General features: G+C 44.8%; 1 protein-coding gene across 1 annotated transcript in view; it reads right to left on the reverse strand.

Moving 5' to 3' along the window:
• Positions 1 to 16,970, reverse strand: part of SUSD1 (sushi domain containing 1) — a 43,343-nt gene extending 26,373 nt beyond the window's left edge. The window contains exons 1-4 of the mRNA XM_081894059.1: positions 16,798 to 16,970; positions 13,828 to 13,959; positions 10,857 to 11,012; positions 7,479 to 7,631 (exon numbers count right to left, since the gene is read on the reverse strand). Of these exons, the coding sequence (XP_081750185.1) occupies positions 7,479 to 7,631; positions 10,857 to 11,012; positions 13,828 to 13,959; positions 16,798 to 16,909 (553 nt within the window). The 5' untranslated portion in view covers positions 16,910 to 16,970. The remainder of the gene's footprint in view (positions 1 to 7,478; positions 7,632 to 10,856; positions 11,013 to 13,827; positions 13,960 to 16,797) is intronic.
• Positions 16,971 to 18,490: the final 1,520 nt, after the last annotated feature.

Raw genomic sequence — 18,490 nt, forward strand, 5'->3', positions numbered from 1 at the left:
CGTTGCACATGTGATGCGTTGCAGCTGAATCAACAACGAAGAAAGATCTAGACGTCTTCTGGACCTCTGCAACCTCTGCAACCTTTGTAACCTTTGGAGCGTAGCGTGAGACCATTGCCTTGTGCTGCGTTGTCCTGGACACCGGACCTTTGCCTTTGCTCTGGCCTTTTCCACGCGATGAGCTTTCGCTGCGCTGCTCTGTCTTGGCCCTGGGATATTTGCATTCCCTCTTCATATGGCCTAGACGTCCACACGAGTAGCATTTCACTGCCTCCAAAGCTTTGGCGCCATCTGGTGGTTCCACTGCACTATGGGATGACGTCTGTGAAGACTCCCCATTTCCCATGCAGCCAGCACCCCGCCGATCTGCTTCAGTCTGAATCATGGCAGTATCACAAGCTACTGTGAGTTGAGCATTTGGCTGATCAGTGGTATCAAATTCCCCACTTGCTTCATCCAGCCTTCTGCAGCTAGCCATCATGACTTTGGCAATTGCCTCCTGCGTCATCTATGCTGCTTTAAATCAGACTGCTTTAATCCAAAGGCAATTTCAAAACAGCCTCTGCTTATGAGCCTGTGCTGCTGTTCTCTTTATTTGCTTTGCTTATCTGCAGCTGCTTCAAAACTGCATTCCAAAAGCAAGTTCAATAGCGAAAGTCCCCAAGTGCTTTCTCTATGTTGCCCTTTAATTTTTGCTGCGTCACATTTGCAGCTGCTTTGAAACAACAGCACTTTACTTTCGTTTTCCCCCAGCATAGCGTCCCTTTGAGCCAATTGCCTGTGCCGCGGCAAAACCGGCTATTAAAAGTTCAAAGTCCAGCCATAAAGCCATTAATTAGAAGCTGGCAGGCTGCCCGGAGCAGTAGCACATACCTTCATCAATCATTTTGACGCGCAGAGCAGATACCTTGCGATCCGTGCCTCTGCCGCTGTTCCGATCCTTTGCCCCTTTATTCCTTTGCCAGGAGCCCGACTTCTGAAGCCCAATCTCAAAACACTGCATTTTTCTGGGCCCGAAACCAAATGATGTTGATAAGCAGTGTCCCGTGCACAGCGGAATGATGAGAAGTATGAGCCAACATGCTCTATACTACTTTATTTACAGTTCAAAGCTGGTAAGTTACAGAAAAACATTTTCCCTCTGCCGGAGCAGAGAAATGCATCATCTCTCCTCTAAAGCACAGAGAGAATCACAAACTGAAACTGCAAAGAACAGTGAAAAACAGGAAACCAGTGTACGTCACATCCAGTCTCCCGTTCCCGTGAGAAAACCTCCAACAGTACAGACTCTGTGGAATGTAAACAACCTGTCTCGTGACAAGCACTTCGCTGCTCAGTGAGGGAAGCAGAAACCAACACAGTACCCAGGATTCTTTGGTGAGAAAAATGTACTTTAAATATATTGTGTCTATGTAGCCCTAGGGTACACAACACAGAACTGAGACAATCCCAACTGCTTAAATTATGAATTTACAAACACATTTTGCTACATTTATATGTCTTTACTGTTGCCAGCAACTCCAATCAATCTCTGCTGAGCAGTGAAAGATTCCAGGGATCTCAGCATTTAATCAAAGTTTGTGTTTCCTTTGGGGAAAATGAGGCATAGTGGAGACCGTAGCGCCTTTATGAAATATGGTTTATTTGCACATATTTACATCTGAGCTTGGATAGAGTCCCGCGTCCCTTGTAGGCCTTGCTAAATCCATTGACCAAACCCCACATTTACTGATTTCAGACATCATGGGGAGAACTGGCACCCAGAAATTTTAGGGGATCCTTGCCCTCCTGCAAACCCAGTTAAGGAACTAATGAGAATGCTTATAGTTTTGATGCCATACTTTTTTTGGAGCGGTTGGGTGGGGGGTGGGGGGTGGGAGCAACTTTGTGATGTGTCAATTTAAAATGGAAAAGCAGCGGAGGCAAAGAGTCCTGAAACCATTTCCCATCCATTTTTCTGCTCAGATCACAAAGCCAAGCAGCTTTCTCTCCCCAATGGGTTGAAACCACTGGAAAACACCTAATTTGAAAGATGAGAGGAAGATGAGGATAATCTGTAGCAAAGGAATGGCAGCTGAAGCTAAGCACCTCTCCCCATTCACATCTCTGCTCTCTGCCCAAAGCTGCCCTCCAGCATAAGCCTCTTTTTTTAATTAAAAAAAAAAGTTGCAGAAAACAAAGACAAGAAAACATTGAGATTTCATTTTTTTTTTTTTATAATAATGTTTTTATTTGCTTTTTTCCAAGGTCAGATACATCGTCAGTTATTCAACAAAGGCAGTTTTACAGAAAGAAAAGGAAAAAGGTTATAAGCAAAAAAGAGATCTTACTTTACAAAACAATTTTTCATGATCTACTGGACTTCCCCACATCTTCCATCCCCTGCATCTTTTTCAATAAAATAAAGTTACAGCAAATTAATACCTTGTTTCCTGTGTTTTGTACTTTCCTCAATTGTATATTAGGTTTAGGGGAAATATTGTTAGTTCACAATTCCAACAGTCCTCAATATAGAAACTTTACCCTAGACTTTAGTCATTTCATCATCAGAACTTAAATTCAGCAATATCAAAAATTTGAAATCTGAAGCTTGTTGTCTAAAAACTTAACAAATTCTCAACATTCACATAACTTATAATGTTTTTGTAAATAGTCCTTAAATTTTTTCCAGTCCTCTTCCACTGCCTCTTCTCCCAGGTCTCGGATTCTGCCAGTCATTTCGGCCAGTTCCATATAGTCCATCAGCTGCGTATGCCACTCTTCCAGCGTGGGTAGCTCCTGTACCTTCCAATATTTAGCCAATAGAATTCTTGCTGCTGTAGTTGCATATAAAAAGAAAGTTCTATCCTTCTTTGTCACTCTCTGGCCCACAATGCCCAGGAGAAAGGCCTCTGGTTTCTTAGTAAAGGTATACTTAAATACCTTTTTCAACTCATTATAAACCATTTCCCAGAATGCCTTCACCTTCGGGCATGTCCACCAGAGGTGAAAGAACGTTCCTTCAGCTTCCTTACACTTCCAACACCTTTTATCAGACAAATGGTAAATCTTTGCAAGTTTGACTGGGGTCATGTACCACCTATATATCATTTTCATAATGTTTTCTTTCAAGGCACTACATGCCGTGAATTTCATATCGGTGTTCCATAACCTTTCCCAGTCTTCAAACATGATGTTGTAACCAATGTCTTGAGCCCATTTAATCATAGCTGATTTAACTAACTCATCTTGTGTATTCCATTTAAGCAGCAAGTTATACATTCTTGAGAGCACTTTCGTCTTAGGTTCAAGTAGTTCTGTCTCTAATTTTGATTTTTCCACCTGGAAACCAATCTTTTTATCTTTTTTAAACATCTCTTGAATTTGGGCATAGAGAAACCAGTCTCGCACCTTGTCCTTTATTTTTTCTAAACTCTGCAGCTTCCAATTATCTCCAACTTTTTCTATTATCTCACAATATTTAGCCCAACCACTCTCCATGTTAAGTACTTTGGTGGTCTTCGCCTCCGTTGGTGACAACCACCTCGGTGTCTTATTTTCAAATAAGTCCTTGTATCTAGTCCAGACATTAAACAAAGCTTTCCTGACAATATGGCTCTTGAACAATTTATGTACCTTTACCTTGTCGTACCACAAATATGCATGCCATCCAAAAGCATTGTTAAACCCTTCCAGATCTAGGACATCAGTGTTTTCTAGTAGAAACCAATCCTTCAGCCAGCAGAAGGATGCTGCCTCATAGTATAACCTTAAGTCCGGCAGGGCAAACCCCCCTCTTTCTTTAGCATCTGTTAGTATTTTAAGTTTTATCCGGGGCCTTTTGCCCTGCCAGACAAATTTCGTAATGTCCTTCTGCCACTTTCCAAAACACTCCACTCTATCCACGATCTGCAGGGTTTGAAACAAGAATAACATCTTTGGCAATACATTCATCTTTACAGCTGCAATTCTTCCCGACAAGGTAAGTTTTAGTCTTGACCAGATTTCTAAATCCTTTTTAATTTCAATCCAGCATTTTTCATAATTATCTTTGAATAAGTTCAAATTTTTCCCGGTCAAATTCACCCCCAGGTATTTCACTTTTTTAGCCACATTTAACTCCGTTTCTTTCTGAAACTCATCTATTTCTAAAGAAGTCAGATTTTTCGCCAAAACCTTTGTTTTTTGTTTGTTCAACTTGAATCCTGCCACCTGACCAAACTCATAAATTAATTCTAAAGCTCTTTTAGTACTAGATTCTGGCTCCTGTAGTGTTAAAACCAAATCATCTGCAAAGGCCTCCGACTTGTATTGTTTACCTCCGACCTGTATTCCTTGTACCTCCCGATCCTTTCTAATCAAGTTCAGCAGTACCTCCAGGACCGAGATAAATAGCAGGGGTGATAGGGGGCACCCCTGTCGTGTTCCTTTTTCAATTCTGAACTCTTCTGTCACCACATTATTCACTATCAATTTAGCTTTTTGCTCTGAATAGATTGCTTCTATTCATTGAGATTTCAAAGCCCATTTAGTGAATCACCAGCTCTGCCTACTAGAAGATTGACACTTTTGCACTTTAGGTGTGGCATTTAGGTCAGATCGGTGTTAGTGTAAGGGCAGGAACTATCGCCTCTTTTATCAGATCCTATAGGCCCATGCTAAGGGACGCGGGTGGCGCTGTGGGTAAAAGCCTCAGCGCCTAGGGCTTGCCGATCGAAAGGTCGGCGGTTCGAATCCCCGCGGCGGGGTGCGCTCCCGTTGCTCGGTCCCAGCGCCTGCCAACCTAGCAGTTCGAAAGCACCCCCGGGTGCAAGTAGATAAATAGGGACCGCTTACTAGCGGGAAGGTAAACGGCGTTTCCGTATGCGGCTCTGGCTCACCAGATGCAGCTTTGTCACGCTGGCCACGTGACCCGGAAGTGTCTCCAGACAGCGCTGGCCCCCGGCCTCTTGAGTGAGATGGGCGCACAACCCCAGAGTCTGGCAAGACTGGCCCGTATGGGCAGGGGTACCTTTACCTTTACCTTTTATAGGCCCATGCTGCAGCACATGGCACCATCATCTCTCTAAAATCCCATACTTCACATGGCCCTGAGTCGGTTGAATTAGGTACCTGGTACAGGCACTGGATGTTTTTCATCGCAGTTCTAAAACATTTCCGCGCCTGCCTGCAATGTTGCCATAATACCACTGCGATGCCTGCATAGCATCGCCTTTTGAAATGTGCTGGCACACCTACTGGCATGGCTCCTCAAAAGCCTGTGTGCTGGTACAACGAGTCTTGCACTCAAGCAATTATATAGCCTCCTTGAAGTATTCTGCCTTTTTATGATCATTATTATAATGATTATTTCTACTATATTATTACGATGACTGCCAAAGCACAGTTCTCAGGAGGTGCTGCTATCTTATTTAAAATGAGTCATCCAAAGATTATGCCAACTCCACATGGCAAAGTGGTAAAAGCTCCTGACTCTTGCAGGAGTGCTGCTGTTATTACTTTCATTTCTTTACATTTCCCCTCTGAAAACACAAGTCACTGTGATTATATATTTTCACATGAGATAACTATCGTGCTAGGCATTTTCACAGAGAAAAAAGTGACAGAACTTGGCAGTTAAATTCTGTGTGTTCTTCCTCTTTTCAGGGTCCCAGACACTCATACAACACACAAGCGACAATGTCTTAAACCGAACTGCTCCAGAAAACAGAAATTAAAAAGCAGAGGGCTGTTTTATGGGTGTTGGCGCAGCTACATTTTTTCTGAGTCATATCTAGGGCAGACTTTCCTGCTCCCCTTTCTATTGTTAGCAGCGCATAACATTTTGTTTTTATGCTGTTTTACTGCAGACCACAAGGCAGAGGGAAAGGAGAAGAAGAAGAAGAGTTTGGATTTGATATCCCACTTTATCACTGCCCTAAGGAGTCTCAAATCGGCTAACAATCTCCTTTCCCTTCCTCCCCCACAACAAACACTCTGTGAGGTGAGTGGGGCTGAGAAACTTCAGAGAAGAGTGACTAGCCCAAGGCCACCCAGCAGCTGCATGTGGAGGAGTGGGGACGCGAACCCAGTTCACCAGATTACGAGTCTATCGCTCTTAACCATTACACCAAGGACTGCCTTGGTAAAGAAAAGAAGGTGAGTTATGCTATCACCTCTTCTGAGAGGCCAACTGCCTTTCAGCCTTCCTCATCTGTCACCTAGTGGCAACCATTCCATCAAGCTCCCTGAACTTTTTCATCGCAGCTGGTCGTTATAATATCTCTAATGTAAAAAACTAGTACGTAAGGATATATATTTTCTCCTCCCACCCCATCTCTTATTCTTTGCATTTCAGCTCTTTTAAGCCTGAGGGCAGGGGCTGTCTTACTACCGATTTTATTTTTTTTAAGCCACTCTCTTTTCAGCTAAACAGAGCAGAAAAAATTAATTACTGAAATAAATAAATGCATTGCTGCATTTATTCATTTTATGCACTACTGCTTTGTTTTTGTAAGACACTGTGAGTTATATGAGGGAAAGTGGGGGTATAAAATACTTTAAACAACACACCTCTACCATTCAGTGTTTTGCTTTTTACGTTAGTAAAAAAATGGATTCTTACTTTCACTATGAGTAATAATTCAATTGCCTAATACTTGCAATGTAAAATGGAGCATTTTCAGTAACGTAGTAACTATTAAAGAGCTGGTCAAAACTGATAACAAAATGATACCAAGGTTTACCATCAGCATGGCTCTGTCTTAAGGGAAGGGATTTATCATGTAAGGTAAAGGTAAAGGACCCCTGGATGGTTAAGTCCAGTCAAAGGCAACTATGGGGTTGCGGCGCTCTTCTCGCTTTCAAGCTGAGGGAGCCGCCGTTTGTCCACAGACAGCTTTCCAGGTCATGTGGCCAGCATGACTAAACTGCATCTGGCGCAACAGAACACTGTGATGGAAACCAGAGTGCACAGAAACACCATTTACCTTCCCGCTGCAGTGGTACCTATTTATCTACTTTCACTGGTATGCTTTCAAACTGTTAGGTTGGCAGGTGCTGGGACAGAGCAAAGGAGCTCACCGCATTGTGCGGATTCAAACAGCCAACCTTCCGATCGGCAAACCCAAGAAGCTCAGTGGTTTAGACCACAACGCCACCCGCATTCCTATTTATCATGTAAGCTGCAATCTTATGCCTGTGCACCTGGGAGTAAGTCCCACTAAACACTGTGGGAAAATGTTTGCAAACCTGAACACTTAACTTTCAGGTTTGCGGTGTTCGGGAGCCGATTTGTTCGACAACTAAGCCATTCAGGAACCAAGGTACCACTGTACTAGGGATTCAACGTTGGAATTGAGTGCTTGTCAATCATCCCAGTGCCTCATCAGCTAGAATACTGGAAGATGGGTTTACCACTTACTGCACAATTGGGCAGAGCATACAGACATGTTTTCCCTTGTATTTCAATACCTAAAGGGGCCTAAAACTGTACTCTTTTTAAAAATACAAGCATTCACCTTTGCACGAAGTATTTGCTGTACGCGAATGAAATGGTTCCACTCCATTTTCTGTTCGGTATCCTTCAATACAGTAGCACTCATAGCTTCCTAATGTATTCACACATCGTCCTCCAAGGCCACAGATGCCTGAGATTCCACATTCATCAAGATCTAGAAAATGTAATATAATTGTGACCGTCTTTTTATGAAGACTGCTTCAAATATTTTGAACCCATTGGTAGGCAAGAGCCAACATGCAGCAACAATTATTGTTTAGAGCTTACCTAGCACCAAGTTGCCCCACTGAAATTAATGGACCTAACTTAGCCATGTTCATTCATTTCAGTGGGCCTGCTCTGAGCAACTACCACACATAGTGCTTTAAACTATAGCATACATGAAAATGACTGGTCCTTGGGTCAGGGGGCTTTCAACAGTGAGGGAGACAAGAAAAGAAGGGGAGAAATGAAGAGGGAAGTATAACTGGGGTGTGTGAAGATGGACTAAGGATGGAATCCAGTGTTGTAATATTATGACTGTTCTGTGAACACAAACATTGCAATTTGCCTGACGGAAAAAACCCCGTCCCTTCCAGCTGCTGTGGGGTTTCTCCTGATCAGCGGCAGAGCGTATGCCCATGCTGCCCAGGGCAGGCACGCTCCCAAAGGGGGAGGGACGCGGAGGGTGCCCTGCCAGGCATGGGATAGCAGCTCAGGTGCACAGAGTGGCGCAAGTGGGCCGCCCATGGGGGTGGAGAGAGCCGCCAATGGCGGACATTCGGCGCACCACCTGCCCATGACTCCCAAGCCTCCCCCAGCTGTCAAAATGAAGGGGGAAGGGGGGATGCAGTTGGCAAAGCGGCGCAGCTCCCCCCTTCCCCTGATGGCTCGGGGTAGGCTGGGAATTGCAGGCTGGCAACACGCCAAATGTCACCCACCTCAGCAAAGACACCCAGGGTGATCCACCCCCACCGCACCCCCTTCCTCCACCCCTGCTCCTGATGCCCCCAGAGCCAATTCTGGATGGTTCGGGGGCGGGGAGAGAAGCCCCACTGCCCAAGCAGAAATACTTGTGCCTCATTAGGGGAATCCCGCCCTTAGTTTCAAATGATAAGAGGAGTATGGAATTAAGCCAAAGACTTGTTGGAAGAAATGAGGGGAAAGTCCCTACCAGAGAAGAATGACAGATTAAGTTGATGGATGATGCCGAAATGGCTAAAATGACCGGAAGGATCAGAAATCAGGAAGACCAAAATCTTAATAAGGAATGGGGGGAATTTATAATTTATCATAAAAACCATTGTAAGCAGCTAAAATCGTCAGTACGATTGGAATAACACTTGTAGCTTAATGGTGAATTTTGGCCATAATTGAGAGACAATTTAAAAGACTTTGGATTATCATAAAAGATGCAGAAGGAAATGGTTAACAATAGGACCCACAAAGGGGAGGAGGGAAGTCCAGGAGATTCCTTGGAATCTTGTTTTTATGTTGTATGTTGGATATGTGACTGTAAAATGTTAATCTGGAAAACCAAATAAATAAATAAATGAGAAAAAGAGGAGGATGGCAGTAAGCAAGTATTTGGAGAAGGGGTGCAAGGGGGAAAGGGCAGGGCTATTTAAGAGAGCAGGAGACTTTGAGGTGGCAGAAATTAGAAATATCAACAGATCAGAGACATGTCAATAGATAAGACTGGGGCAAGCTCACTCCAAAGTTTCAAAGGTAAGAGCAAACAGTTAACACTGGGCATGGAAGGGGATGGAAAGCCAGTAAAGAGATCTGAGGAAAGGCATCAGCTGGACTTAGATCAGGAAATCTTGGACTCAAGTTCTACCCCTGTCAGTGGCGGAGCAAGCCGATTGGGCGCATGGGGCGGCGTGCGTGTGGGGGCGAGGCCAGCCAACCGAGGGGCAGGGCCAGCCGGGGCAGAATGCTCCGAGTCTGCCTGCCTCCTTCCACTCAGCCGCCCTACATCTGAGGGGGAGGGCTGACCATTTGGGGCAGCGTGGAGCCTGTGGGCACCCAAGCCACCGCATCACTCCCAGGAGATACGTGTGGCTTGGGTGAACTGCAGGCCCTGCGGTGAGTGCCGTCCGGCATTTTGTCACCCCCCTCAGTGGTGGCACCTGGGGCAATCTGCCCCCACCGCACCCCCTTCCTCCGCCCCGGTTCCACCCCTGCCAGTGATTTGCTATGTGCCCTTCAAGAAGTCAGTCTCTCACATCTGCACATATACATATTGCAGCACTGAAGCAATTTTCCCACATGAAAAATAATAACCACGAGCTTGCATACACAAAACCTCAGATATCAGAGTATAAAACACAATGGCTATGTTATCAGCTGTGGGAGAAAACAGATGCAAAATACATAGAACAGTAAGCCTGGACTTGGACTATGATGAAGAGGGGCTGGGGTGATCTGTCAGACCAGCAGCACAAGAGGCCTGGGTGATAGAAACCAACGCCAGCCTTGAATTGGGGCCTCCAGAGTCCATAAGGGCTCATTCAGACTCCCGCTTGGTCCTGCCACTTTCTCTTGTAGAAATCCGATCTTTACTGCTGCACCGGAGCAAACATCAATTGGATTGACGTTTGCTCCGATTTAGCACAAAAGAGCTGGTTTTCCCAGGGAAAGCAAGTGGGGCAAACAGAAGGTTTGTCCACACTTCCAGTTGTCCTGTGCCTTAGAAAGCATGGATCTGAACAGTTTCCCATTTGTCTTGTGAAAAAACACTAATATAGCACATTTAGATGTATATATTGCAACAAATTCAAAGCTTTACCTGGAAATTATTTTTACAGGGAAACTTGTAAATCTATTGCAGACTCAAATATTCCCTTCCCTGAACATTAATTAGGTTTCGGAGGTGGGGGAATGAAGGCTTCTCTAAATCAGTTAAAAATAATAATAACTACAACTTTTATTTTAGATTTGACTGGTATATATTTTAGTTGTCAGCTTAATCAGCATGATAGTCACTCCTGTATCTTATTAATTTTATGAAACAATGCATTTCTAAAAATGAAATACTTTCTGCCAAAAATATATAGCAGAAAATTCCCCCTCTCCTACATAACTATGTGGAAATATGGGTTTGATCTTCCTCAATTACAGCTCCCAGCAATTTTGAAAATGAAAAGTGTCAATTTAGACATGCTCAAGTAGTGGAAAGGACATACATTAAAGAGAGAAACAGCTTTAGATGAAAACTAAAACTCTCTCTCTCTGTCTCTGTCTCTGTCTGTCTCTCTCTCTCTCTCTCTCTCTCTCTCTCTCTCTCTCTGTGTGTGTGTGTGTGTCTGTGTGTGTGTGTGTGTGTGTGTGTGTGTTCTAAAAAGAACATAAAGGAAATCAGTAAAAATTCCTTATGACTTGTTGCTGCTGTACTTACCTATACATTTTGTGCCATCATTGGGAATGAATATCTTGTTTTTACTGGAAGCCTGGAAGCCTTCTAGACAAATGCAATAAAAGCTTCCTTGTGTATTGTGGCATGAAGCGTGCTCTCCACAAATCTTGCTTGCCCCAATATCACATTCGTTTTTGTCTGACAAAACATTTTTTAAAAATTGCAGAGGTTAAAGCAAACCATTAAATATCAGTATTATTCTCTAATTATTTTCTACCATTTAAAAAGAGAATTTGTTTTGGTTTTGGTTTTTTTTTAAAATATATATATTAAGTTTTCCACAATTAAACCACATAACAGAACAGATAACACAAAAAGGAAGGGGGGGAGTGCATCAAAAAAGAAAACAGTACAATAAACATCTTATCCACCACCATAAAAGAGATAAACAATATGAGCGAACTTAATCCTTTAAAAGCCCATACTTATTTACATATTGGTTGACTTCCTCCATTCCCTTCCTTCTGAATTTCCTTGTGTCTGTATGTAACAGCTTTCCAATATCATTCTTAAACCAAAATATTTCCAGTTATTATCTAGCTTATTCACTTTTCTTACTTCCTAAACCCCATTTATTTGGTAAATCCTATTTTAATCCTATTTGGTACTTTCAAGTGATTTCTAATTTTTTATATTAGAACATTTATTCAAATAGTCTTTTAATTTCTTCCAATCTTCTTGGTATTCCTCTTCTTTCCAGTCGTGGATTCTTCCAGTCAGGTCAGCTAGCTCCGAAAAATCCATCATCTTCATCTGCCAGTCTTCCACAGTTGGTAATTCCTGTATTTTCCAGTTCTTAGCTAGTAAAATTCGAGCAGCCATTTCCAGCAAAGATTATCACTGTTGTGGTAAATCTTTGCTAGTTTTACTGGGGTTAAGTACCACCTAAGGTAAAGGTAAAGGTACCCCTGCCCGTACGGGCCAGTCTTGCCAGACTCTGGGGTTGTGCGCCCATCTCACTTAAGAGGCCAGGGGCCATCGCTGTCCGAAGACACTTCCGGGTCACGTGGCCAGCGTGACATCGCTGCTCTGGCGAGCCAGAGCCGCACACGGAAACGCCGTTTACCTTCCCGCTGGTAAGCGGTCCCTATTTATCTACTTGCACCCGGAGGTGCTTTCGAACTGCTAGGTTGGCAGGCGCTGGGACCGAGCAGCGGGAGCGCACCCCGCCGCAGGGATTCGAACCGCCGACCTTTCAATCGGCAAGTCCTAGGCGCTGAGGCTTTAACCCACAGCGCCACCTGCGTCCCCAAGTACCACCTACACATCATTAAAAAGAGAATTTGTTTAAAAAGAATTGATTCCATCAGAGGCATAGCAACGTCAGGTGGTACCTGGTGCGGAAATTTTTTTGTCACACCCACCCACACCGCATCGACGGCTCGGGGTAGTCTTGGGAAGAAGACTATTTCAGCCGTACTCAGCATAGACCCAGTGAAATTAATGAACATTACTAACCAAAGTCCATTGGTCTCAGTGGGTTTTTTCTAAGTAGAACTTAGATGTATACAACCCATTGTTCAGATAATTCACCCAATTTACTGTGAGCCTCTGTGGGGGTTCTATCTGTAGGGCCAGATTTAGGTTTGATGAGGCCCTAAGCTACTGAAGGTAATGGGGCCCTTAATATGTCCAGCTGTCCTTTGTCAACAACAAACTGTTGCTGTTTTTTGTGTTGAATATATGCTATATGGACCTAATAGGTATCTAAAGCCATTTGCACATAACAAAATAGGTATTTTATCAAAGCAAATTGTTGAACTGAAATACAGTTAAGAAGAAGTATATTAATAGTGAAATAATTATTAAGCTCTAACTGTATGTAGGTTTTATTTTATTTGTTTCTTATCTTATATTTTGGAAATGTACATCAAGGGTTTTTTCCCTTTAAATTTTTTTGGGGGCCCCAAGAGACTGGGGCCCTAAGCTATAGCTTGTTTATCTTATACGTAAATCCAGCACTGCCTATCTGTGAAGACAACCTAGCATGCCAGGATAGTGCTGGTGGGGCAAGATTCCCACATCACAAAACCTGTCTTGCCACACTCTAACATCCTATTATCTATACAGTGGACACTTGGGTTGTGAACATGATCCATGCGGGAGGCATGTTCACAACCCACAGTGTTCACAACCCGCGACGCATGCGTCTGCACACAGGCGGTTCACAATTTGGCGCTTCTGCACATGTGCAAGAGCTGAAACCCGGAAGTAACCTGTTCCGGTACCTCCAGGTTTGACGCAGTGCGCAACCTGAAATCACGCAACCCGAAGCGTCTGTAACCCGAGGTATGACTGTATAGGTTTATGTTCTAGTAGATGTGTCTATCCCTTTAAGGGAACAAACTTTCACAGAGAAGAAGCGGAGCAAACTGAAAGTTGCAAGCAACGATTCATGGGGCTCAGTTTGTTCAGTTTAGGGACCCCTGACCATTAGGTCCCGTCGTGGCCGACTCTGGGGTTGCGGCGCTCATCTCGCTTTATTGGCCGAGGGAGCCGGCATTTAGCTTTCGGGTCATGTGGCCAGCATGACTAAGCCACTTCTGGTGAACCAGAGCAGTGCACGGAAATGCCATTTACCTTCCCGCCGGAGCGGTACCTATTTATCTACTTGCACTTTGACGTGCTTTCGAACTGCTAGGTTGGCAGGAGCAGTGACCGAGCAACGGGAGCTCACCCTGTCACAGGGATTCGAACCGCCGACCTTCTGATCAGCAAGTCCTAGACTCTGTGGTTTAACCCACAGCGCCACCCGCATCCCCAATTTGTTAAGTAAGGGCATATTATTAATATCTGGAGTATATCTGAGCAGTTCTGCGTGAGCAGCTGTATGTCACGCCATTCACCCCTGGAGGCCTTTGCGTTATTATAACAAATCCTAAATTGTAATAGTTCGATTGTTATTCCACGCATGCCTTTGTGAAGTTGCAAGGAATCACAAATGTCCACCTACCTTGACAGTAAGTCCTCCCATTGCCCACAAATCCATAATTACAGGTGCAGACGTTTTTGCCATCTCGCTGCTGGCATGTGGCATTAGCATGGCAAGTGGCGCACACGTCAGAAGGTAAAGCACTTGTGGCATCTATAAAAAAATTAAGCACTGTAAATTAGGACTGGTAATTACCTAGCAATGCACTGGACAACTAACATTGGAGGCATTTTCAGCCTCCCAATGAATCGCACTCAAGTATAACTGCAACACAGGTACACAAGATCATGTTAGTTCTCATACCAGCACCATGTGCTTCTAGAGCCAAGGAGCAGAGAAGCAAGGCCGACATAATGACACAAGCCTTCTTCTATCCAGATAACAGGCCTGGATGGGCTCATTCCCACAAAAAGCTAAGGATTAATCATTACTGCAATGCGATATATGTAGGGCTGCCTCTGAAGATGGTTTGGAAACTTCAGCTGGTGCAGAATTCAGCGGCCAGGTTGCTCACCGGAGCATATTACACCGATTCTGGTCCGACTGCACTGGCTACCAATTAGTTTCCAGGCCTAATTCAAAGTGCTGGTTTTGACCTATAAAGCCTTAAACGGCTCAGAGCCACAATACCTCAAGGACCGCCTCTTTCCATATGAACCTACCCAGACCCTGAGATTGCCGTCTGAGGCCCTCCCTCCTGAGAGGTTCGGAGGGTGACAACATGAGAACAGGCCTTCTCTGCAGTGGTTCCCCGTCTGTGGAATGCTCTCCCCAGGGAAGTTCGCCTGGTGCCTTCATTATACACCTTTAGGTGCCAGGCAAATACATTCTTTTCTAACCAGGCCTTTGGCTGACTTGATCAATATCCTGTACCCTTTTAAAATGTGGCTCTTTTGGGGGGGATATTATTGGGTTATTGTTTTTATTTTTATTTTATATATTGTGATCTGTTTTGTGAACCGCCCTGAGACCTCCGGGTATAGGGCGGTATATAAATTTTAATACAGTGGTACCTCGGTTTACGAACTTAATCCTTTCCGGAATTCCATTCTTAAACCGAAACCGTTCTTAAACCGAGGTGCGCTTTCCCTAATGAGGCTTCCTGCAGCCGGTGCCCTTCCATCGTTCAGCTTCTGTTCTTAGACCGAGGTAAAGTTCTCAAACCAAGACACTATTTCCAGTTTTGTAGAGTTTGTAAACCAAATTGTTCTTAAACCGGACTGTTCTTAACTGAGGTACCACTGTAATAATTGATTGATTGATTGATTGATTAACATCAGCTGGAATTCTACAGAGTGGTGGAAAGAAGGAAATCTGAACTACAGAAGAGGTAGCCTGATTGTGGCAACAAGCACTCCTGGATTATTTTGTATGTTTTTTTAACATTGTCAGATGTTTGTTATACTCTATTTTTAACTGTATTGTTTTATTCACTGATGTGTTTGCTGCTTGGGCTCCTTTGAAAGCAAGGGCAACATATGAATTTAAATAAAACAATACCTGCTCCAAAGTAGGGAACTCCACAGTCCAATTACAACACTGAGTCTTGGCCTAAGCTTCTGCCCTCATCTCTGGCACTGTGCTGCTGCCAGCCTAGGAGCAAAACTACCAAATTGGGGGTTGAAAAAAAAATGTTGGCCAGTACTCTTTGATGATTACTCTGTTGCCCCCAAGTAACTCTTGGTTTTGGAGCAGCAATTTTCAGGGCTACAGCAAGGGAGGAAATGGTTAGCACCTTGAACAACACCAACTGTGATCCCCACAATTATTAGTCTACCCACCATGAGTGCTTACTATGTGCATTTTTAAGAAAAGTGAAAGCTAAATGCAGACATTAACCCAAAGGTTCCATAACATGCAAATGCATTTTAAAGAAAATACTGAGCGCCGTTATTTGATGTGATGAAAATTTTACTCGGAATGCTAAAAATGCACAGCTGAGCGCTCAAAACAAAACCTGGAAGCGGGCAGCCCCCCTGCAGAAATGTGGGCGGTTTTCAGGAGAACTGCTATTTATACATTTGTACGCATTAGCATCTTAAAACGCGGCAAGGTTGTCCGTCCCCCCCCCCCATCATATTTATGTATTGCTGTACACACCAGAGAGGGGGCAGGGATGTCCTCACCTGGTGTGCATTAAACCTGCTTTATTTCCCTGGTTCTCCCCACCCCAGACCCCCCAAAAACCACCCCCTTTTCGTGAAAGCTGTCACCATCTGTGCACATGCAACGGCTGTCTTCGACACACACACCTCGGCTGCTAAGTTTACGTGGATCAAATTTCCAAACCCAATGGTTAATTGGGTTGGAGGAGAAATGCAACAAACAGGCATCTTTCTCCACGAACAACAGGATAGATATGGATCATGGCACATGTCCTGCACTCAGCGCTTCCAAAAGGGGAGCATCCCAGAGCCAGAGTATGTGCAGCCACTAAAGGTGCAAATTTGAAGAAAATAGGAGGGGGGGCATGGCCATAACCAGGATTTATTTTTTGGGGGGAGGCTTTATGTTGGGGGGGGCAAGAACCAAGTTATCTGTGATGCAGTTGGTCAGTTAGTTAAGTATTTTAATTAATGGGGGGACAGGTAATCCCTGCACCATATAATTTATCACATGCACAACGTCTGGATGGCAATGCGCATCAACTTGGGGTGGGGTAGGTTGACCCCCTCAAAAAAAAATTGGGGGTGGGGGGGCAAAGGGACCTCGGCTCTTATGGAAGCCAACACAGAATCAAACAACTCATACGAACAACAATTGGTTTTCGGTGCCCCCCCCCACACATCCTCGAGCTTAAAGCTTCTTTTTAAAGGTGGGCTAGGAAAAAGTTATAGAAAGAAGGCTGGAAACGCGTCCTTCTTCTGCACTGTTTCCACGGTGGCTGGAGCGCAGCTGCGCCTCCGCGCGCTCTCCTCTGCACATGGCCAGAGGCACTCTTGCTCTAGCAGAGATCCACGCTGCGCGCGCTAATTTCTCCCTTTAGCTTACCCGGGTCCGCCTCTCCTCCTGAAGGGGACGAGAGGAGCAGCAGCAGGAGGAGGAGCAGGAGCGACGGAGGCGGAGGTGGTGGCTGCCGTCGCGTCTCCGCCGCCGGGCTCATGGCGCCTCCAAGCTCCGTCTTTCCGCGCCTCCCCGCAGCTCTGAGGCCCGGAGGGTGAAGGGCGCCTGGGGCTCGTTCTCCACGCCCCCTCGGCCGCCAGGCGGCGAGCGGAGGGCTCCCGCCCGAAGCCTCGGTTCCTGCCCGCGAAGGCGGCTTCGCCAACTGTTTTAGTACCCACCCATAGGTGCCATCTCCCTGGGGTGCCCGAGCAAAATTCCCCAGGAAGGGGCAGGGCACCCACAAATTTCGGTGCCAGGGCCATGGGCAGCAGCCAGGTTTTTTTTTGGTGGGGGCGCAGAACCTCAGTTTGCTATGTATTTTTATTTATTTGGGGGGAGGGCAGTCGCCCACCTTCCCTTGGCAACGCCCATGGCCAGGTGTAAGAGCAACAATTTTTAAGCCCGGGTCATAATGACTAAGCCCAACTCTGAATTATGTTTCTGGCTTTGTTTCGACATTTGGGGTTTCAGTCCTGAGCTATTATTCCTTGAATATTGCCTATCTTCTTTCCATATGCCACCCTTGCTGCGGTCTCTGTTTGAAACACACAAGTGGCCGTACTGATAAGAATTATTTGTGGCTTTACGAAACGGTGGTTATTTTCAGCTAGCAGCCAAAATGGTGATTCTTTGTTTCTGTAAATCCCCTTATTCTTCCTGTTCAAACTGAAAAGTCGTATTTTCTAAATGGAATATGTAGTTACATTCTGAAAAAAGCATCTGAAAAATCCAGTCGCAATCTTCAAAAAATACCTGTATTTTTTCATAGCAAGACAGCTAACAAGTATAATTTAGTTCAGGATAACAGCACAGAGTTTAAAAACAAAGCCTTTTCCAGTGCCACCTCTCTCACCTAATTAAAACCAGCAGTGGGCGAGCTTTGAAGCAAAATAGCTATAAATCAATTGTTTGCTTCCTTTTGGCTTTTTTCTTGTAAACCATCCCAATAACTTTATGTTACAGGGTTGCAAACAAATGTCACATGTAAATGAACATCTGCTTATGGCTACCTGATGAGCCCAAATTATAAGAATAGTATAGACAGAGATAGTTATTTGGAAGCTACAATGTTTGAGATCATAAGGGCTGCACAGCGTTATAGTTTGTCACACACTTCAGTGTGTTTTGCAATGCTTGCAGCGGGAAACATGGTCAGGAAGCGAGAACCTCACATTTTGGAAGTTGTTGCAACAGCATTTCAGTCGATTCCTTGGTCATATGCTACCCTGCACATGGGATTTTAAGAAGAGAAACCAAAAGGTCTGTTGCAACATGTTACTGAGCTGTACTGTGCAATTCTAACCATGCCTGCTCAGAAGTAAGTCTGGGTGAATTCAGTGGTGGGGTGTATTCCCCAGAAAGGCGGGTTAGGATTGCAGCTGTACAGTGGCGTAGCGTGGGGGGTGCAGGGGGGGCCAGCCGCACTGGGCGCAACATTTGGGGGTTAGGGTTAGGGCGCGCAAATCCACGGGTTAGGGGGCGCAAATTACTTGCCTTGCCCCGGGTGCTGACAACCCACGCTACGCCACTGCAGCTGTAGTCTTTCAAAGCATAACTGAGTTCCCATTTTCACAATCAGTTC

This window comes from Podarcis melisellensis, assembly GCF_964234715.1.
Source record: "Podarcis melisellensis genome assembly, chromosome: 17".
Lineage (NCBI taxonomy): Eukaryota > Metazoa > Chordata > Lepidosauria > Squamata > Lacertidae > Podarcis > Podarcis melisellensis.